The sequence below is a fragment of the Pezoporus wallicus genome, unplaced genomic scaffold (assembly GCF_028554395.1).
Source record: "Pezoporus wallicus isolate ANWC-B61680 ecotype Strahan unplaced genomic scaffold, APGP_CSIRO_Pwel_v1 contig_3486, whole genome shotgun sequence".
In the NCBI taxonomy this organism is placed as follows: domain Eukaryota; kingdom Metazoa; phylum Chordata; class Aves; order Psittaciformes; family Psittacidae; genus Pezoporus; species Pezoporus wallicus.
This window is the reverse complement of record NW_026642292.1, coordinates 8,633,524-8,656,607: the sequence shown is the minus strand read 5'-3', so window position 1 is coordinate 8,656,607 and position 23,084 is coordinate 8,633,524. Positions and strand designations below refer to the sequence as shown.

At 37.1% G+C, this 23,084-nt stretch overlaps 1 protein-coding gene across 9 annotated transcripts in view; it reads right to left on the bottom strand.

The window, feature by feature from the left end:
• The window catches only part of HEATR5A (HEAT repeat containing 5A), a 56,994-nt gene that overhangs the window by 13,623 nt on the left and 20,287 nt on the right, over window positions 1-23,084 (bottom strand). For 7 of the 9 annotated variants that reach the window (XM_057428448.1, XM_057428449.1, XM_057428452.1 and 4 more), the window contains 16 exons: window positions 22,272-22,424; window positions 20,941-21,040; window positions 20,077-20,186; window positions 16,105-16,268; window positions 15,812-15,987; window positions 14,328-14,433; window positions 12,880-13,070; window positions 12,254-12,413; window positions 10,341-10,530; window positions 9,633-9,802; window positions 6,684-6,710; window positions 4,696-4,834; window positions 3,735-3,914; window positions 2,667-2,906; window positions 1,847-2,028; window positions 98-166 (listed from right to left, as the gene is read on the bottom strand). In XM_057428448.1, coding sequence (XP_057284431.1) covers window positions 98-166; window positions 1,847-2,028; window positions 2,667-2,906; window positions 3,735-3,914; window positions 4,696-4,834; window positions 6,684-6,710; window positions 9,633-9,802; window positions 10,341-10,530; window positions 12,254-12,413; window positions 12,880-13,070; window positions 14,328-14,433; window positions 15,812-15,987; window positions 16,105-16,268; window positions 20,077-20,186; window positions 20,941-21,040; window positions 22,272-22,424 — 2,357 coding nt within the window. The remainder of the gene's footprint in view (window positions 1-97; window positions 167-1,846; window positions 2,029-2,666; window positions 2,907-3,734; window positions 3,915-4,695; window positions 4,835-6,683; window positions 6,711-9,632; window positions 9,803-10,340; window positions 10,531-12,253; window positions 12,414-12,879; window positions 13,071-14,327; window positions 14,434-15,811; window positions 15,988-16,104; window positions 16,269-20,076; window positions 20,187-20,940; window positions 21,041-22,271; window positions 22,425-23,084) is intronic. The other 2 variants (XM_057428450.1, XM_057428457.1) reach the window with 1 other exon arrangement.

Sequence of the window (23,084 nt, the reverse complement as noted above, 5' to 3'; positions counted from 1 at the left end):
GCTACATGATTTATTTCCTTCTTCTTGTGTGGTGTATCAAGGAAAAACAAAATTCCAGAGGGTCTATTACCTAAGACTTCAGACTTTCAACACTTGCCTGGCATGCTTTTGCTGTGACATCAGGAGGTGTTTCAGGAGCAAAGGCAGGCCTAAGTGCTGCTCCAACCTGAAGAGAAGTTTTACAAAATTTAAGGCATAGCAAACAACTAATTACTTTTCATAAGTAGGCTTCGTTGCAGTTTTTCTTTATAAAGCATAGTTTCCTTTTCATTTTTCTACAGACTGTTTCAGTGAGGTTAAAGAGCAGGGAAACAACTGCAGTCATACTTTCATTGTTCTGCTTACACTAAAAAACATGGTTCTCTTCAAGAGGGGTCTTCAAAGTTGATTCTATTTTTTGCACAGCGCAAAACTGAAACAGCAACCTCTTCCTTCCTCAACTCTTGACTTGATGAGTAGGCCTCAAGAGAAAAAGCAATGTTGCAAACCATGAAATACTTGCAAGACACCTAATGAGTGATACTTCCTTGCTCAGAAAGGATACAGATTTAAGGAAACAAACAGCTGAAGTTGGTCAGCTTTGCAAAGTGAGACAAGGGGAGAGCACAAACCTGAGTCACCTAATAAAGAACACACAAACATACACTTACCAGCTTGCAGAAATTTTACCTACTCTCACTGTTGAAAGCTATTTCACTAAAGGCTAATGAAAACTTCCCTTGCTGCTTTAGCTGATATCTGAACACTCAGACTTAAGTCTGATGCTCTTTGGGGTAAAAGTACAAAGTGTAGTACAAGTACTAGAAACACAAATTTCTGGCAGTAAGTGAAAAGAAATTGTTTTAATGAAAAACAAACCAAAACAAAAAAACTGAGCAACCCCTCTCTCCCCCCAAGAAAAAAAAACTAGATATTTAACTGCTTCAAATCTCTTCAACCTCTATGAAACAGTTCATGAGCATATCTATGCATAGTATTAGCAGAAACACTTTGAGGGTAGTGAAAGTTAAAAAGGAGAATTATTAGCACTACTTGTGACTTGCTTGACAGTTTGGGACAGCAAGGACAAATGGTGAGATTTTTCCCTTGGTAGCTCCAGACTACATCAAAACACTTCTCCTCTCCCACAAAGAAGTGCCATTAGAACAGAATTTGAATGGCAAAAGAAAGAGCAAAGTGAGTTGTGATGTCTTTAGTTTCAGGAACTCTCAATTTCTATGAGAGAAAATGATCTGACTTACTCAGTGCCTGCTAGAAATTGAAGAATGCGAGCCAGATGAGGCTTAACACAGCTGCCTGTCATATTTAGTGCAAGTGTGGTCTGGAACGCAAAATGATCAGGACATCTTTTCTGCAAGTCTCAACCAAGACTTAAATGTAATAGACCTTGTGAGTACAACCCTTTTTTTCCTTCCTATAGCTTGTTTATTGACCAAGGTCTCATAGTGTGGTCTCTGGTGTGCAAAGGCTGCTTACTTCAAAGCAAAGAAGCAAAGTTTTAAACGATAGTTGTTCCTAGTATTTGTTGCAATACTTCCACACTTAGGAAGCAATGCTTTCAAAAAAAAAAAAAACAACCAACAACCCAATGTTCTATTTTGTTTTTCCTGTATTCAAATAGTAAAGAAGGAAAAATACTGAAACTTGCAAAACTCTGAGGCTAAAATATCATATGCCAAAAGAAAAGATGCTTTCTTAAGGAAGTTAAGTCTGAAGGAATTAATAATAGTTTCAGTAACAAACTAACTGAAATCCAACTCTATCACCACATACTGCAAAAAGCAAATTTCTTTTAGCAATTAACTGTAACTCTAAACTTTTCTAAGTTATTAGCAATGGTGCTTACATTGGCTTGAAATTGCTCCAGAATTACATGACCTGGAAACTCTGGTTCTGGTACAGCTGCAAACTTCCGAACAAGAATTTGCAATGTCTGAAGCCCAGAAAGACGTAGTTGATCACTGTGATCTGTGGCAGCCATAAAAGCCATACGGATCAAGTCAGCTAAATGCAATACCAAAAAGTCATCTGAAGACAGAACAGAGATTAAAAAAGAAAATAGTTTTATTAGATTTAGACATAAGTCCTTTTTTTTAGACATCTGTCTTTTAATAAGACTGCTCCCAACATTTTCAAAATGCTAATCTAGGCTCCTTTCCATTTGAATGTTAAAAAAAAAAAAACAACAACCAGACAAATAACCATAAATATTTTTATGTATGAGGCAGACTTTCTAAAAAAAAAAAGAGTTTTGAGGAAAACACGTCCAGATAAACAGAGAGGTAGTGTAAACTGGCACTGTGTTTCTACTGGTAATGCTGGTAATGATGCAAATTTTGGAAAGAAAAAGAAGAGTGGAGTTTTTCAGTCAAACTGCCAGATACCAAACTGTGATGATGTAGGCTGGTGCCAGCTATCACTTCTGATTGTCAAAGCTTATGCAGAAACAATGGCTTCCAATGCATAACCCATGGTACTATAACCAGGGAAGTGTAGTTTGGCAAATAAAAATTGCTCTATACCTTAATAAATATAGGCTTCTAATCAGAGTAATTAAAGGTTCCAATGATCACAAACAACAAATTTTGGTGAATTTCATTAAGATGCAACGTTTATTTTAAGCATACTTCACCTTCTGTGAAATTCTTTCAGTGCTTAACACATACCTCTTGAATCACGTTGTTTTCTTTCCTGAGCCAAAGTTATGTCAAAATGTGCACTGCCTGCATTTTCACACTGGCTTATAATCTTACAGACACACTCTGCAGCAAAGACTCTAGTAGACCATCGTGGATTACTGAAAGGATGGAACCTCTCATCACTGTTAGATGTTAATATAGATGCATCATCCACTTTGGCAGTTTCCTCTTCCTGAGTGGTATCTATTGAAACTACTGTATTGAAATCTGTATTTAGGACAAAGGAGGAAGAATAAAAGATGAAATCATAGAATCATAGTATTCTGTCTTACTGTAACTGAAAACTACAGAAGGACTCATAAGAAAATCTCTGAAGTCCATCTCTCTATAAGCCCCTTCAACATTGCTGCCTTAAAGTAAATGCTAGAATTGAAAATAAAATGTAAGAAAACATTCATTTGATATTATTTGCTAGAATACAAGAAATACCATGAAAGTAAATGAAGAACTTCAGTGAAAGAAATAAAAAACCCTTTTAAAATAAGTGTGGCACATTAGAAGCTAGTACCTTTCCAAACAAATAGAAACCTAAATGCAAGTTCTCCTGCATTGAAGGTAAAAGAAGACACCCCTCCACTCTCCCCAGTATTCAACACAGTAATTGATTTTCTCTGCTCAGGAGTTTCACTGTGATATGTCTGCATGATTCCTGTTATTAATAGAAGAGAGGGGCTGAATATTTTTGTTGCAAGTAATTGCAGAGGACCCACAAGCCTACCCATATCCTGCATTTTCATTTCTGATATAGAAATAAATTAAAATTAAGACTATAAATCAGCAAGAATATGAAAAGACAAGACATACTAAAATGTTTACAAAAACTTGTTCAATAGGGAAAAGCAATCAGAAGGGAGAAAGTCATATTCCTTCTGAAAGAACTAAGTTAAAGGGTCCAGTGTTTCATTATGAAGGACAATGATACACTTCATAAATGTCAAGCATTCAAGAAAAAAAAATACTTTCCCTCAGTGTCATGCTGTACTGCTGCTGGCCTTATTTTCATTCTGTTCTCAACTACAGTGTATTAGAACTTACCAGATGAGGCAGCAAGAACATCTTTACAAAGCTTCAGCCAAAAAGAGAGCTTTTCAACTGCCATTGAAGTAAGCATATGAATCAGAGTCTCTTTGATATCTTGGCACAATCTTTGATCCAATTCTTTGTCCAGCAAGCTGAGCAATGCCCCTTCCAGGCCTATTTCTCTGATGTTAACATCTGCTAAGAGCAAAGTCTGTGAGCTGAATGCTGCGCAGCACAAAACTGCAGTAATGACCACAGAAACCCAACTGAAGGTTGCACCAAGAGTATTTTGTGAACAAGTATCTAGTCCTGAAATACTTCTGAAATAACAGTATTAACTCCTTTCATACCATATCTAAATCATCTGAATACAAAACAAACTTTGAACTTCTCCAGAAATGTACTAACAAGAAGGAAAAAGTTACCCAGGGGTGGGGGGATCCTACTCTGAATTTCATAGCACTACCATCACCAGGGCATCTGAGCTTCGGAGAAGCGTTATCTTTGGCCATCTCATTCTTCACACTTACGCATGAGGTGACTCTAAAACAATGTTTTAACTTGAAAAGGAAATTAAATTTTTTCTCCAACAAAGTTCAAAGCCAGACACATGGAAATAATTTGTTAAATGAGTATGTCCAATTTTTATTTGCCCAATATGACCAATTTTAAAAAGCAGTTTTACAAAATTACTATAGCCTATTGTCGTGGTTTAGCACCATATACCAAGAAGGAGAAAAATAACTGTTACAGCTGAATCCAGGAAACCTATCTTTTATGAAAGTTTCCAAATCAGCTTGAATTGAAATCCAAAGTGAAATCATTTATTACCAGTCCTCGGATGACCTAGATATCATTCTCAGGCCTTTTAGCACAAAACCCCAAAAAACTTAAGGAAGTTTTCATACGCATAGCAGAGTTTAAAATTCTCTATCAATGTTTCAAGATATTTGATGTCAAAACTTCAATACATCACCTGGAGTAAAATCTTCTCTGTTCTCTTTCACTAATGCAACAGCATATTCTGATACCTCAGCAGCTTCTCTTTGCACAAGCTGACATAAGCATGATACAACTGCACGTCTCAGTAATAAGTATGAGCTACAGAGATTCACCTGAAATATGCAAGAAGAAACAGTAAGGTGGCTAACACACCTTTATAGTAATACCTCAGTAAGGCTAGTATTTTCAGAACAATTGCAGTTATGACAAATCTGTGAAGTCAGTAAGCATGTAGTTGATACTATTTTTGCTCAGCTATTATTTTTTTTTAATCCCAAATGAAAGGTTTTGCAACACCTGTAATCAATTTTAATGTATCAGTACTTTTAACATTTTCTCACCAAAGGTAACTTGTAAGACTGGTTTGGGTTCCCACCAGTAGGAAGTGGGAAGACCTACATTAACTTCAGTGACAGCTAAATCATGGTCCCAAAGAACAATGAACTTTATTCTTTGACTACAGGGTATATATAACGGGCTTGAAAACTCAGTGCAAGAGAAAATTACTCTAATCATCCTGAGATGTAACTAGAGAAATGCCAATGTAACCAAGGGTGAGACAGTTAATGAGGCTTTAGTAAATCTGAACTCCCATGCATGAAAGAAAGTTTATAGGAAAGGGCAAAAAGAGCACTGCTGCCATTTCATCACAAAAAATATTATATACTCAGATTACATCAAAGTACATTTTAAAGGAGGTGAGAGGAAGGGTGAGAGCTACTGGTGAATGTATCCCACTGAGACAAATCAGCTCTCCTGAGCAATTTCTGGCAAAAAAGTTTATAGCATCACCATAGTTTAACACCACCAGGCCAGCGTTTGTTCTTTATACTGAAAAATATATTAGAATAGATTCATTTTTACAGGAAAAAGGAAAAACACTTAAAAAAACACGATGACATATCCAGGGGGGTTTTGGTTGGTTGGCTGGTTTCTTATTTTATTTTAATTTGCTTGCTTTCAATTTTCAGAACATTCTGAAAGAGATTCCAAAGATACAATGAACCAGCTGTGTGGCCAGGCAAGATAGCTACACCAACATCTATGCAGCTTCTTCTAAATTAAGATTAGGTTATAATAAAAATATTCTCTGCAACTAAGCAACTGTGCACCCTTAGCTGTTGCCATTCTTAAAATAGGCAGAGCTGAGTGTCTACTGCAGGGAAACCTTCCAGCAAGGTCATGCACTTCATTTGTCAGCAACAGGTTAATGTATGTTAGTCAAAATGACTAATATATATTATTTAACATACAGTTAAAAAGAACAACTTAAGGAAAAAAAGTGATACGGAATTTCAGCTTCGTTATATTAACAAAACTAAGCTTCGTCTTTTGAATGCCTATGCATGCATATGAATCTACAATACTCAGAGTTACATGTTTAATACATATGAAGACGCTATCTCTCCATAATTTTTCTAAAAGAAATCTGACTCAATAAGTATGTCTGCAAGATACTTTAATTGAAACTCTAAAAAGAAGTGAGTTTTTTTAATGCAATATTTATGCAAGCACTCTATAGATTCTACTTCAAGTTGGACATGCATAAAATTCAGTGCTCATTTTTAATAGGGAAAAAACAGAGGATCCAGGGCAGGCTGCTGAATAATGCAAGATGCGTATTTTCCACCTGTCTCATTCTCTCATATTCTAAGCAGGGGATAGGACTAAATAACAGACACAAAATGCAAGCATCATATACAAACTTAAATGAACAAACAGTTCCCTTTCTGTGCTTAATATGTTAAAAACAAAATTATGTCTCGCTAAGCACATAAATGAAATGTATGCCTGCCATCTGCAGAAAGTTAGGAAGGGTCTGGTTAGGATGACAATCAAATGTCACTTGACATGCTAAAAGAAATTACATTAAAATGGTTAAAAGGAAAAGATAAAAGGTGAAATAAAAAAACACCACAGCAAACTGCAGAAGTTTAGGATTAACAAGGCACAGGGACCTACCAACACAGAATTATCCAACAAGATTTCCTGCACAAAAACAAATGACAAACCAGTCATGACAAAACCAAAATATAGATATCACAGTGATACCAACCACACATGGAGACATATATTAAAATTCAGATTCTTACCTCAAACATAACAAACTCCTAGTTTACTTAGTTCATTTATCTTATATTTAACGTTGTACACACTTAAATTGCAAGCCAGTTGCCTCTAAAATTAGTACTTAAACAGTACCAAGAGAATAGCAGAGCATAATTATGGACACTGTACACTTATTGTGTTTCAAAATACCTTTAATATCTTCCAGCTGAAAACTGGTATTCACTATATCATAAGATTACACAGATAAGCTCTTCAGAAATCTGTGCTCACCTAAGTTAGCTTTAGATGTTAGGCATGATTAAAAGCATATGATTTCTATTCTGCTGGAGCCAAGAATACAACTTGCATGATAAGCATTACTATTAGATGCAAAGCCCCATGAAAAAAGATCCAATGGACAAACAAGGAATACTTTCAAAAGGGACACTAGATAATGACACAAGGCACAAATACACAAGTAAAACCAAACCCAAACAATGAGTCAGTGAAGCTGTGTACCTACTGCCTGAGTCCTGTTTTGTAAGTGCTAGCATAGTCACAAATTCAATGGCCTAAATACTTTGGGGATCTCAACCATATCATGCTCTAGGGGGTGTAAATACAGGCGGAGGAGGAATCCTGAAGCTGCTCACAGAAATTGCATTGGCATGGCTAGTGCTACATTTATTTATAAAAGAAATGGGGGAAGAGGGAGGAGGGGGAAAAGAAAGAGAAAATACCTTTTAAAATTCTGAAATAGACAAGTTTAAAGACACAGAAACCTTGGGGAGAAAGGGTGAAGAGGGGAGTTGGTTCAAATGTCACTAAAAAAGAAATTCTTTGCACATTTATTTTCAAGATTTTATGAGTGAAAATGCATATTTCTATGGACAGAGGAGGAACAGATCACTTATCTGACCACAAATTCTTTGCTCTCCTCTTTTTCTGCTTTGAATAAACAATGCAGTGGTGAATATCCAGTGTCTAGTGCCCAGCTTTTATACTTTACTTCCCCTTAAGACTTCCAAATGTGAGCAGTCACATATTGCTCTCCACTTGCAGAAATTTAAACCCATGGAGAGTCCAACACTTTATACTACTTCCCCACGAGATGGTGATTTAGTAGGTGGAAACTACACAGGAGATTTACAAATGCAGAAGTCTGCTTGTGCAACGATCTTTTCACAGACCTGCAAAGCACGCACTCAAACCTTCTTTGTTTATGACACTGTTAGAGATGTACTGACATTTACTGAATTGCCAGCATCAATTGCCTGTAGTTCCATAACAAGTTCATGAAAATGAGAAGAATTCACCCATATAAGGCCACTGATTTTGGTGGACTCCTCCCCCATGAAGTTCACAATTGTTTCTGGGGTAGTGGTGAAAATACACATTTAGAAAGACACACGAACACTCGAGCCACGAAACGTGCTTCTTCTTAAATGAGTAATTTTATATTAAAAAGTCACTAAAGTCCTGTATGAAGTACTTTGAAACAATTTATAAAAACAATGAAAATCAGTAATATTGTATAGACAAATTTATCATGACATCCTCTTTATTATTAAGTACTTGCTATTAGTTAAGAGAGATCATACTGTATACAGAAGCAGACCATACATGAACTTACATATGATCCCAAATGCAAATACATCCTATGAGCAAGAAAGTGACTTATATGATGTGCTGTGATTTTATTGATGCAAGAAAAAAAAATTTACCCAGAGAACAGAAAATGGTATATCTTAAAAACCCCAAATGCTTCAAATGAATTACAGTTATTCTGCAACCAGTATACCCATGCCTAACACAATGTGGTGCTGAAAGAGCTTCACCTTCAATTTTTCCTGGCTCCTGCGACCATGTTTCTTGTCAAACATAACAAAGATAATGGAAGGAAAATACTAAAAAAACCAACCCTACCTTAATGTTTAATGTCTGTGGATTTTTTGTTTCTCTCTGATTTACAGGGAGACTGGGTGGTCTTATTAAAAAAAAAAAAAAAAAAAAAAGCAACAACAGAAAAAACAAGCATCCCATCCCCCTCCAGACAAACAAACACAACCCTAGCTAGCCCCTGAAAACCCACCAAGGCTAACAACTATCAGGAAATTACTTTTGCTTTCTGCATAGAACAAAGTGCTTCAGAGCAGCCGAGGGGAAAATTAGGGGGGGGGGGGGGGGGGGCAAACACCCCCCCCCCCCCCCAAAAAAGCAACCCCAGGAAACAAACATCTCCCTCTTCCCCTCTTTCTCAAACAGGGCTGAAAACAAAGCTTCTGTTGATTTTTTCCAAAGACCTAGTTTGACTATTACTTAAGTGTCAGAAATTTTTATACTGACTGCCAAGAAGTCAGCACGCTGAAGCACTAGTGCTACAGAAATTACAAACCAGAGAAATCTCTGGTTTTTCACTATTCTGGAAAAACAAATCCAAACAAAACAATTCTCAGTAACCAGTAAACACTTTTTTTTTTTTTTGTAATCCTTCACCTAAGACAAAAAGCAGCAGAGGAAAAAAACTGGCCAACATAAAATAGCTGGTAAAAATACAGCACACAGTTGGAATGGATGGTATATCCTGCCAGACAACTGGCCTTAATAAGAGCAGCAGAATGCACCCGCAAGCACTTCAGAAGGCCAGTATTTTTACAGAATGTGCTCATCTTGTAAAAGGGAAGCAGAAAGTGTGGAAAAAAAATAAAAACATAGAGGACACTTGCCTGCAGGAGCATATGGAACACTTGACCCCTACGCAATGATCAGTTTCTCTGGTTAAACAAGCATCTGTAATTTTTAACTGTTTCTGAACAAAATGTCTTAAAATACAAGCACATAAACTAGTAAAGATATACTCACACATAGGCAGCTTACAAGGCTAGACAAGTTAACATGTCGAGGAGCAAACATGTGAAGCTGCTGAAGGCAAGAGATGGCTTGAGCCTGAACGAGGCAGTCAGGATTATCCTGCATCACCGCACAGCCCAGGAGGCAGGAAGTTCTTAAGGCTGAAACTGTAGTACTGCTGCCTATATTCAGAATAAAAAAGGGTTTTGTTTTTTGTTTTTAAAACATCAACTTGTTTTTCAAAACATGATACCTGCCTTTTTCCCAAGCCACCCATAACTCTCATCCTCTTGAAGCATACCTTCCTTATTTGTGTTGTACTCTGATACAAGCGAGATTTCAGTGTCCAGCTATCTAAAAGTTGATTTAGATGAATATTTTCAATGCCTACATCATAACTAAGACACAGACTGGCTCCTAACTCTTGAAATATTAAAACCTTCTATTTCATGCTAAATGTATGAATTTTCAGCCCAAGGCAAGGCTTGGAGAACCAGTTAAAACAAAAAGAAAGATGTCAAAGAGAAACACTATTTTTGGAAGACTTGCAGTCATGTCATCTTGATTGCATAAACTCATGGCCTATGAAATACTCTCTTACAATGAGAAAAAACACTTAGCATGCACTTAGTTGTTGATAAAATTTGACTTACACGTTCGACCAATGTTTAGCAATTTCATTGCTAAACCAAAGCAAGCTGACTATTGCACGTTGTGTACCTTGTAACTCAGGGCCCAGCGTGGTAATAAGTGCATTTAAACAGCGACCAAGGCTTTGGTGGACTTCAGTGTAAGCAGGAGGCACAGTCAACAGCAACATGAGAACAAGAGATAAGGTAGGTTCCACATGCACGTGATACAAGGGGCCAGCTAAATCTACTATCAGTGACAGAGAGTGTAGTGCCCATGCCTGTAAAATAAGAGAAGCAGTCATGTAATATCTATACAATAGAATAAATATAAGATCTTTAAAAAAATTTGATAGTTCAAGTGAAATTCACTAAATAAGTGTAATAAAAGTTGCACTTTTAGGTTCCAAAGGGACAAATATAGAGGTAAAAGAAGGAAACTCTAGGAGCTTGATGCTTAATAAGCCATTTTGAGTACTTTACAAGAAACTATGTTCTGCAATAAAAGAACCATTTTAAATTTGTCACTGTTAACTAAAAAAAATAATCTGCTAGTACATTAAATTAAGACTGACCATTATTTCTTAAATACATTCTACCCTTTGTAAAATTTCTGATGGTCCCATGTTGGTTGATGAGAAAATGAACATGAGCCAGCAGTGTGCACTCGCAGCCCAGAAAGCCAACTGTATCGTGGGCTGCATCAAAAGGAGTGTGACCAGCAGGTCGAAGGAGGTGATCCTGCCCCTCTACTCTGCTCACCTGAAGTACTGTGTGTAGCTCTGGTGCCCTCAACATAAAAAGGACATGGAACTGTTGGAACAAGTCCAGAGAAGGGCCACGAGGGTGATCAGGGGCCTGGAGCACCTCCCGTATGAACACAGGCTGAGAAAGTTGGGGCTGTTCAGCCTGGAGAAGAGAAGGCTGCGTGGAGACCTCATAGCAGCCTTCCAGTATCTGAAGGGGGGCTATAGGGATGCTGGGGAGGGACTCTTCATTAGGGACTGTAGTGATAGGACAAGTGGTAAAAGGTTAAAACTTAAACAAGGGAAGTTTAGATTGGATATAAGGAGGAAGTTCTTTACTGTTAGGGTGGTGAGGCACTGGAATGGGTTGCCCAGGGAGGTTGTGAATGCTCCATCCCTGCCAGTATTCAAGGCCAGGCTGGACAGAGCCTTGAGTGACATGGTTTAGCATGAGATGTCCCTGCCCATGGCAGGGGGGTTGGAACCAGATGATCTTAAGGTCCTTTCCAACCCTAAATATTCTATGATTCTATGTGCAATAACAAGAAAACCCCAAACTACAACAGAGTTGCTGAAACAAGATGTGGTTTAGTCTTTGTTATTTTGCACCAATAGCTAAATCCATTTCATGTCAACATACAGTTCTTCTCTGTGTAAAGATACTGCAGATAAAGCTTAAAAAAAATCTTTAACTGAGATTTAGGCAATAACATTGAATGCACTCAATGTCTCTTAAAGTTGTTCTGACAGAAAACAGTTTTAGCCATGGAGATATAATGTGAATTAGTCTTCAAAATATCTTGCCTTATTCAAGGGAGTATCCTTACCAAGTTCTACAACACTGAGGCTACAAATCCCTGTATTTTTTACTACATAACCCTTCAACAAAAAATGCTGTAAGACAAACACTGTAGCAGACAAAAAAAAACCCAGATACTATCTAGCCAAGGTCAAGATATAAGTGAATGTGAAATTAATTCCTAAAACATCAGATATTGCTTTTGAAGCCACCATATTTTAGCATTATCAGCCTCACTGATCATTAAATAAGAACCTCCCATATCTCATCATGATTCTTTCTTGGAAGGTGAATTTCAAGCAGGGGCTATGGTTTTCATTGCCTTTGCTGCTCCAGCCAACACCCGTAAGGTATGCCTAAGATGTTGTGAAGTGTTATTCTTGCAATAGAAACCACTTACACTCCAGAATATAAAACAGTTAATTTGTAATATAACATTTTTAGGTAAGTGACAAGTACCTGTACATCAGGAGAAGTACTGTCCTGAGACAAAGTATAAAGGATTCCAACACATGCATTCAGGTGCTGAGTAGAACCTATTCCTCCTAGGTACCTATACAGACATCCCAGAGCCAAAGAATGACCTGTTCTTGATACCACATCCCTAGCAGATTTTAGCCTATTAATTATAAGGAAAAAAAACAGCTGTTAGTGTAATCACCAAGACTGAGACTACTAATCACATCTCTAAATAGAACTTCTAGTATATAATCAGCAAAATATTTTATTAGACACTGCTATATTGGTAAAAGTCTAAGTTCACTTATCATCTCTTATCTGAAGGAAGTTCTGAAAATGTTTTAGATATGCTTAAATGGTGTGGCTGGAACAGCAGCCAATTTATTTTATTTGAAAGTCTACATGCTTACTTAGACAATCTTCTTAAAGATCATCAAACCTGAAAGATGCAAGCAGAAGTCAGGCAGTACTTTTCCCTGTTAATGTCTGAAGTGACATAAAGCCATGAAGGAAACCAGCTTCTAAAAATTAACATATAACTATTCTATGATTCTTATGTATTAGGTAGATTTCTCAAACATTTTCTATAAACTCAACCACTAACTTACCACATTTTATGAACTTACTTGTCAAAACTGACTTGCGCTAATCCAGCAGTGAAGGCAGTATCTGAAACCACCTGTGCCAACCTGGCCAAACACTCTGCTGCAGCACATCTTAGGAGTGGATTATTGCTCTCCAAGGCACCCATTACCAACGTCAGGGCAGACCTTCTAACTTCTTCTGGACCTAAACTTCCCTTGCAGTTAGCCAAGTGCTAAAAATAGATATTAAATATATTTAACAGCAAGACAGTATAGTAATCAGAGTATCTTTTTCTGGCAGTCATGCAAAAATTACAAGACCTGCAGAAGAAATATGATTTTCTTCCCCTTTTATCTAAGGATTTCCTCTCTTTTTATTTCCTAGTTTGAGAATTAGAAGTCAAACTCCATATACATCATTAAAAACGTTAAAATCTATCTGGAGTGCATAGATTTTAATTTGCCTGGGGATGGATGAGGAGCTGACTGAGACCTTGTGGGTCAAGATTAAAAGGAGGGAAGGGACAGGGTGTGAAGACCACCCAATCAGGAAGACCAATTGGATGAGGTCCTCTATAGACAGTTAGGTGCACCCTCGTGTTCACTAGCCCTGGTGCTCATGAGGGACTCCAGCCACCCTGATATCTTCTGGAGGGACAACGCAGCAGGGCATAAGTAGTCCAAGGAGCTTCCTGGAATGTGTTGATGATAACTTCCTCGTCTAAGTAATAGAGGAATTAACCAGAGGAGCTATTCTGGACCTTGTCCTCAACAACGAGGGATTGGTGGGAAGTGTGAGGCTGGAGGGCAGCCTTGGCTGCAGTGACCATGAAATGGTGGAGTTTGAGACAGTGAGGGTGGTGAGGAGGGCACACAGCAAGCTTGCTACCCTGGACTTCAGGAGAGCAGACTCTGGCCTCTTGAGAGATCTGCTTGGTGGAGTACCATGGAATAAAGCCCTGGATAGAAGAGGGGCCCAAGAAAGCTGTTTAATATTCAAGGATCACTTCCTCCAAGCTCAGGTCCAATGCATTCTGACAAAGAGGAAGTCAGGCAAGAACACTTGGACGCCTGCATGGATGAACAAGAAGCTCCTGTGAGGGTGGCAAGACACTGAAACAGGTTGCCCAGAGAAGCTGTGGATGCCCCATCCCTGGAAGTGCTCAAGGCCAGGTTGGACAGGGCTTTGAGCAACCTGGTCTAGTGGAAGGTGTCCCTGCCCATGGCAGGGGGGTTGGAACTGAATGTTCTTTAAGGTCCCTTCTAAACAAAACCATTCTATGAAAAAAAAAAGGAAAAAATGAAACTGTGACTCTTCAGCACTTAAGAAAATTGTGACATCACAAACCAATATAATCATAGAAAACAGAACTGATCTTCACTGTGACCGTTAACCAAACATGAAGTTCTGTGTAGAAACATTTGAACTGACAGATGCCATGTTTCAGACACGGAGGTTGAAACAAAGGAGAGAAACAAAGGAAGTTTACCTTTAAGGAAGTAGAAAAGGCAGACACAACATTTAGTTGCACTATTTGCTGACGGGATCCTTTTGTTTGCTTTACGGAATTCAACAACTGTTCTAACACCTGGAGCCTTAAAACCAGAGAAGAAACCACAGAATCAAAAATTAAGAAAACAACTCAAGCTTTTTTTATTTTAAAACATATAACAAAGCCTATATATTATAGAAACAGAGATGAAACAAATCTATTACCCTAATTTTTGAGCATTTTCCTTCAACTGGCATTCCTGTCTACCTCAAAGCATTTTTGTATTCTACATTAGAATAGGTAATCACTCTGTGAACATGAACTTTTTGCCTTTGTTTCCTTATAACACATGCATTCACAAATAATTGCTTTATATCTAACATTAGATGCTATTAAAAGCAACTGTGTATGGAAATGATGCATTTTGACTTACAACTGAGAAAGGAGGAAGGAAAAGAAAAAGGAAAATGCAGTTATCTGCAGCAATTAGTTCAGGTCTTGAAAAAGAGGTGAAGAAAAGCAACCAGCAACATGGTGACAGTAGTGGCAGAAAGCCCAGAAAAACAGAAAAAAAACACAAACCCAAACAAAAAAAAAAGCAGTTGGTGAAGACAGAATAATGAAGCAAATGCAAGTCAGAAGAATATATGATAAAGCATGTGACAATTTTATTGGCAGGTATGCTCACATACAAACAGCTGCCTCAGGATTACACTGAATCCAAGCATTCCAAGCAGTGAAGACACCAAGCCTCAGGACTCACATGCTAAGCACTCGCCCTCGACATAAGCAAAACCATCACCACCTCTAACAATCATGATCCGAGGCCTAACTGCAGTTGGCTTTGAAAAGATAAAGCTGTTTAATTAAAAAGTAATTGATTTGCTCTAATGTTGCATTCAAGAAAATTACCAGCAGCACACAAAATAAGCAAGAGCATGCAAATATCTTGAGAAATTTCATGCCGCAGCAACCCACGTGAAAAAAAAAACAAATGCCATGTGTGCAGTAGGAAGGTACATACACACAAACTTAGAAGCCTGTGATCCCTTTCGAGCATTCTTGTACCTTAACAGAACTGTGTTAAGACACATACTCTTGTTTGTTCCCATCCACTTTTTAAAATGGAATAGGCAGGATAAGGGTTAAATTTTACTGCAGCTTCTTACCTCTTTTGTCCCTCTTTGGTCTAAGGCAATTGGGTATTAAGCACTATAATAATCCTGTAATAACTCTTAAAATGAACTTCAATTTTGATATGGCTATCAAAACAAAACATTGCTTGCTCTTGGTCAGCAGAATCTATTATAATGATATTAACCTCTTGCTACTCACTTTGATGTGAATAACTTTAAAAAAAGTCTAATAATTTGTTAGTCTGAATTATATTATTCAGATGGCTCACAGAATTGTTTTCTTCTGTGTTCAAACACTGTGACCATTTTAGCACCACCCAAATTCCCCAACAGTTACCACTTTACCTGTGGGATTCTGCTACATGGGAAAACATAACTCCAAACAAACGTGTTGCTGCGCTGATAACAGACAATACGGGAGGTAGAGGTTTAGGTACTGAATCACCTTTTGCAACTGTCTCATAAATTGAGTAAGGGTCATACTCCAGGCTGCCACCAGCTATGCTGTTACCTAAAAGGAGCTGGAAGAAGGAATAAAGTGATAGCCATTATTTTCAACCAAGTCAAAACCAGCACTGACCCAATAACTAGAACTGTATGAACATATACCCCCATGATTATACTAGATCAAAAAGTACCTGCTCTTCAATAAATCGGTGGTCAGTCTCCTGCAGTAAGGGACCAAGTAAAAGGAGATCATTCTCATGACAAAGGGGTGGAAGCAAGAACGTTGAGGTGTCAATCTGGCTATCTGGGACGGTCAAGTCAGCTACTAACTCTTTTAGAACAGCCCAGAAGCTTCCTTTAAATTAAAGGGGAAAAAAAAACAGTCAAAATTTACAGTTTATTACTTGCCACAAGAAGCTTTGGGAGCAACGTACTTATACTGCAATAGCAACATTCATCTAACAGTTTTCTTATGTCTTCAGTTAACTGGAGAACACTCTTGCTACAGGGGAAACAACAGAGCACTAAGATGAGCAAAGTAAGCACATACAGCAATACAGAAGTTGAAAAGCAGAGACTTTTACCTTCACAGAAGGCATAATGCCATGAAACTTCTAGCCCATTAAGTTAGCTACATTTACAATTAAAACAGAGGAAAAGGCAGTTACAAGCACAGCCATATTTTTCTCCATTTCCTGAAAATTAATGCTGTGGAACGTATTACATAACCACACAGGAATACTTGGACTTGTCAAGCAGAGGCAATTTCAAACATCCATAAGTCTGATAAATAACCAAAAGCTGCAGAATGTACTCCCTTATTTCAGGACTTCGTGAAAAGCAAAGCATGAGGAATTTACTGTAGGTTACATTACGATAATTTACACTGGTAGGTTAAGCTATCACATATCTTGGTGCATACTATTTCAAACGAGGTTGTACATTATACATAAACAGTAATATTAGGCATTCTAAGTCAGACTACTTTAGGTTTTTAAAATAGTCCCTGCAGTGAGAGAACATTTCTAGCACTGAACTACATATGATGAGAAAGGTCTAGTTTATCTGTTCAATAAAATATGTTGAAAAACACTGCAGAACTGATCTTGAAAAATACACACACAGTCTTTATGCAAATATTACATAAAAATTTACCTCCAGAGCACTATGACTGCAAAGTCAAGTCCTCATGAAATGGGGAATATTAGCATTAAGAGCAGGCTTAACTCCACATATCAGTACTTTGCATTCAATTTTGTTGTTAGATGATCTTACCATTACCCGTTTGCACTCAAGTTGCTTAGAATTTTTCAACAAGTGTGACAGCACAGTTATCAGCACCTCATGAGCAGAACCATTTGTATAGCTGGAGCTGGTAGCTCTCATCAGCTATTTTACCCTTCCTGAATCTTGCATACATCTGAGAAAGCTGATTTCCCTACTCCCAACCCCCTGTCCCCACCAGGCTCTACTCCTGCAAGCTTCTGTGGCTTTGCCTGCCTCCCTGACTAAATAGCAAGTATGTCATTTTTCCCAAAATGCTTACCTCAAATTTAAATGCAAAAGGCTAGCACTATCAAATATATTCCAAGATGCACAGATAGTGTGCAAAAAGGACAGGAATAGAGCCTTTTAAAAACAACAACAATTAAACAACAACTGGAAACTGCTTTTTCCATTATTATAGATCACAATTTAAGAAAAAAGCCCTTCCTATGAAAACACTTTTCAAATAAAGGTTAATGGAGACACTCAGCAATCTTTAACCAAATTAACATTTCTTTTAGCCCCAGACGCTTGGCCATGTCAAGTAATATTATTCCAGCATAAAGCAGTTCAAAGTATCGAGCCAGAATGCTGTTCCAGCATTTTAGCTATTCATCTCATCCTATTAAGATAGAGAAGGGAATGCTTGTATTGAATTTTATGGTTTAGACAGTAGAACACAACAAGCACAAAAAGCTGAAGAATGAAAAGAACCCTAATGAGTTGCCTGACAAAACACGTTAATTTCAGGCCACAGAAAACATCAAATCTAACAATCAAAACGCAAACTACTGAAATGATTTGTGTGAAATTCTCAAACTGGACATTATAATAATTATTTTTTTTATATTAACAGGAAACAAATGTTTTGGTCTCAAAAACATGAGCACATTATAGTACAAAACTAATGACATATGAAAATTATCACGAATATAAATCGTCATCTTAGAAACAGAACTTTTCACAGCTAAACAAGTTCATACTTTGGATCAGCTAAATTGCAGTCTTAACCATTCACACATGACGGAAGACAGCAACTGAAGTATGTTACATGTACTTCACTGATTTTCAAGTTAACCCAATACCTTTTGCTCATATTTGTCACTGCTGAAATAATGCAAAAAATCAGCTATTACTCACGTACACTCATAGTAAGCCTTCACCAAATTTTGCTGTTTGAGCAGATATCAACTTTTAGTGATGACAGAAAGCAGTAAGAGATCAGAGAGGCAGAAAGAGAGCAGGAAAGGACAAGCAGACCCTAAACAAGTCCTGGTATCTCAGGCCTCAGAAATCTGAAGGTCTGAATCGAGAAAGAGTTTTGGAGCTACAAATAAAGAACCTGCTTTCAACTGTTTATTTTGCTGGGTATTTTGTTTCGGTCCTATTCTGCTAAAGAATACAAGTGCTGCACATTATTTGCAAACACTAAAAGCTTGTGTTGCAGCTCCTAGTGTATGTCCCCATCACCAATTTACTGGAAACAATTTGCAGGTTTCTAGCCTCTGGCTAACTACCCAAGTTGAAGAAAATGAAAACAGAAGAAATAAAACCATGAACTGGTGGAAGCTTCTCATTCAGTATGTCACTGAGCCACGCAAAATGGAACAGGGAGGAGGATGGAATGAGTGCAACTTCCACGGGTTGAGACAAGAACAGTCCAGCAACCAATGTACAACACAAATCACCACCGCTACCACCAACTACAACAATGATAAGAGAAAATAACAAGGGAAGAGAATATGATACCACCAGCCAAGAAACGAGTCCGACCCAGAAGCCCATGTCCTTCCGGGTAACTCCCAGTTACCCCCCACCCCGGCCATGACGTGCTGTGGTATGGAATACCTCCCTGGCTAGCCTGGGTCAGGTGCCCCATCTCTGCTTCCTCACGGCTTCCCCTCCTCCCTGGCAGAGCATGAGGCTCACAAAGTCCTTGGTCAGGGTAAACATCACTTAGCAACAACCAAAAACATCAGTATCACCAGCACTGTTCCCAGGCTGGAAGTCAAAACACAGCACTTCACCAGCTACCACGAAGGAGAAAAATGACTGCTACTGCTGAACCCAGGACAGGGATTTATCCCTACAAAGATTCAGTTGGCAGTTGCCACTAGATGGAGCAGATTTTTTGAGTAAGGATTCCCTCTATGATAGAGGACACAGCCAGTTCAGTGCCTGGTTGCTTGATATTCTCTCTGCCCTCATGAAATACACTGTACTTCTCTTTACTACTGACAAAACCACTCTGGTTCCTTATTTCAGTCCACACAGTACTCTATGGCAAATATAAACATGAAAAAGGTATTTAATGTTTCAGCTGAATTGTTAGGCCTGTCTAACTACAGTGCGTAGTTATTGGATTAGAGGATTAGATTTTAAATACTGCTAATTATATTCTGCTACAGAAAAGTAAGTCTATTCCCAGATTTTGTTGAAAATGTTCTTTAAATGCATTTTTTTTATTCACAATCTGCACAGAACAGGCTAATATATCTGTAATATATTTGAAATAGTTAAATGAAATTCAGTGGACTATACGCAATTAGTTTAGGCTAAGATGACAGCTTTCTGATTTAGAATTCAATGGAAAGTAAAACAGGCATCATAGAAAGTAAATTATTTGAATAGTTTAAAATTGTAAGGTCGTCTACATTAAAGTTTCAACTAAAAATAGGACAAATGTCTGTATTTGTAATGCGGGGGGAAGACCACGAACACCAGCTTTTCAAAACCACAGTGACTTCACTACAATTTTACTACATTTAAAGAGAGGGAATAAAATGTGTTTATTAAAAAAGGAACTAATTCTTGCTAGCTGAATATATGTCAAACAAAAATTTGAAAATGAAACCACGGTATTTTAAATGCATTTCTCTTCATAAGTAAATACATACCTTCATAAGTCTTTGGAGGCAATACTGCTAGTAGTTCATAAAGTTTATGTCTGTAAACTGTTGAAGGTGTTTTTAAAGAATTTCCATATGATTTATTTATTGAAGAAAGCCTTAAAATATGAAAAGCACATCAGTAATGTTGAAGCCTTCAAGCATTATGCACCACCTCCGGTTTCATTTGTACCATGCTACTGAATACTTTTAAAATCTATACATACTGTAAGTTCAATTTTGATCTGCATTACCAATAGAAGAAGAAAACAATTTATTTCACATGCTCTGACAGAATGTCTGTTCTCCATTCCCAGTCCTTACTTCTATTTAAAACTAGAAAAATAAGCAAAGTTTTCTATTTAATTTTATTGTACCTATGTTTATTATAATTAACTTTTTTGTGGGAATAAGTCAGTTAAATTAGAGCCCAGATACATTACTACGTATTCTGCAGGCAAAAGTTTAAAAATTATAAAACCCCTTCTGGCTTAGCTCTGAATCTAAATATAAAAAATGCCTATGTCTAAAACATTCTGTCCAAGCATATTCTTGAACAATTTTTTATTTTATAAAAAATGGCCATGAATGAACATAAATGTACATGCTTGATTAAAAAAGCACAACAAAATCACTAGCTTAACAAAACCATGCTACAGTTTTTTCCCTATTTTTTTTTTACACAATACTGGAATCTGCAAACACATTATCATGACAGCTAAAGCCTTCAGCTGTACTGCTGAATTCTGTACTCTAACTTTCATACCTTGGAAAGAAAGTTCTCCAGAAAGTGCACTAAATCAAATACAAGAAGATTACTTTGTAGCTTTTCAAAACCAGAATCTCATTTAGCAGTTTAATACAAACACTTACTGTGTCAATAAATCAACAGCACTTGGAAGAGGAGGAAGAAGTCTCTGAACAACTTCATCCGTAAGGAGACCAGCACAGTGTGAAACAAAGCTTTTGATAGCTAGAAAAGGAATTGGATTTTAACTTAGTGTGAGGTATCTAGAAGAAAAACAGATTAGTGCAGTAATCACATTCTTACCTCACTAATCATTTAAAAGTAGAAGAAAACATGCTTTTCTTTTTAATATTTTCACCGATAATTTAAGAACCAGATAAAAATCTGAAATTAAAAAATTTGTATTTCCAGATGCAGTGTTTTGGTGTCTCCGCTTGGACATTCATACCCTGACATTTACTTGCTTCTATAAATGCAAGTATTTTTTGCTTTTTGTTATGAATTGAGTTATGGGATATAACACAACTTCATGATAATAGTAAGAAAAAAGGGGGAAGCATGATGATAGATAATCTACTGCTTGCTTAGCTAGTTTCATATTTAAAATTGGCTTAATTACTGTACTTTAAGACTTTAACAACTTACATGTACAAAGTACTTTTCATTATTTATGAAAATTGAACTTGAGTTAATTGCTAAGGTTACTTCCAAATGAAATTACTATTGAACTCCACACTTTCCTATAGATTTTAATAGTGATAGGAGTTATCACTACACTAGGGTTCACATTTCTGTAATGCAAAGGACCCTCTAGTACTCTAGAATACATGACTGAAACACATTTGTGTTATATCTGAAGATCACTGGAGTCATCTCTTGGAAACCCAAATTCACAGTATTTCATGATGAAAAATCGCAACCCATCATACAGCAGCCAAATACACAGCACTCTTCAATGGCTAAGAATTGCAACCTCCTTATTGTAATTTTCACCTGAGTCTTCTCACTCTCACAAATGTTTGACTGACTCACCAATTCTACTTTGCTTACAGTAAGTTACCTATTAGGAAGAGTACTGTTATTTACCAAATATAACAGACTGTATAAACAGCAGAACATCCCCTGGTTTGGATCTTCATTCATTACTGTGATACACAGGCTAAACAAGAGAAGAGAATTAACCTTCCTTTCCAAGCAGATATCAATTACTGCTTGGAAATCAAGTGATTAGAAAAGCAAGAGAAAAAAAACAGCTTGGGTTTTGTTTCTGTTTTTTTGTTTTTACAAAAATTAAACACACATATATAGATATATATACACAAGCTGGGGAGTTAATACATCCTTTACCATCCAGTGAAGAAAATCAATATGAAGTATGGTTGTTCTTTCAGAAGGAAAAATAAACAAACAGCCCAACTACAAATATGCAGGGAAAGACATGGTAAATCCTGCTTACCACAGAGAGCACCAGCACGACCTTCCAGCGTTACTTGCCAGGTAAATGAATCTCCTCGTGTCTTCTCCGTTTCTAGGTCTTTAGGAGATGATGGGAAGATGCACTTCCACAGTAACAGCATTCGTGGCAGATGGTGTTGGACAACTGCAGGACCTGTAAATGTTGACAGTTATCATGCCAATGTAAGGTGTAATAAAATTTTATTTTCTCTTTGGTTCTTTCTCCTATATTCACAAAATCTTCACAACAGTGAGCAAAATTTATGCTATTTTTCCACCCTTCTCTTATATAATTTCTCAAATGTTTACTGCCTTGGTACTCCATTTTCATACATAACTACATACCCTCTGACACATTTATTAGAACGCCACCAAGCTGACCAAAACATCTGTTTTACTAAACACAGACCCTGTGTTTCACCAGCAAAAGAGATGTAATAAGCAATAGTGATGTTCAGAAAAGCAAACATTTGTTATAAGTCAATGCACAAGGCATGTTTTCCCAAATTTAAGAAAAAAGCTGGGAGCTGTGGGCAAAAGTAACAGCTGAAAACATGAAAAATGCCTTAAAAATGTGAACAAAATGGTTAAAATACGTTCATCATTAGTAATTTAGTGATCACAGTCAATAATCTGACCACTAGTAAGTATCAGAAAGTTCTATAAGATTTAAATGCCTGACAAGAGGGAAATACAAATGATTAGCTCATTTTGCATTGGAATAGATGTTAAAAAATATCAGTGTAATTCTTCATGACCACAGTGGCATTTGATTAGATTGATTTTGAAATTTATTGTCTACATTTAATTAATA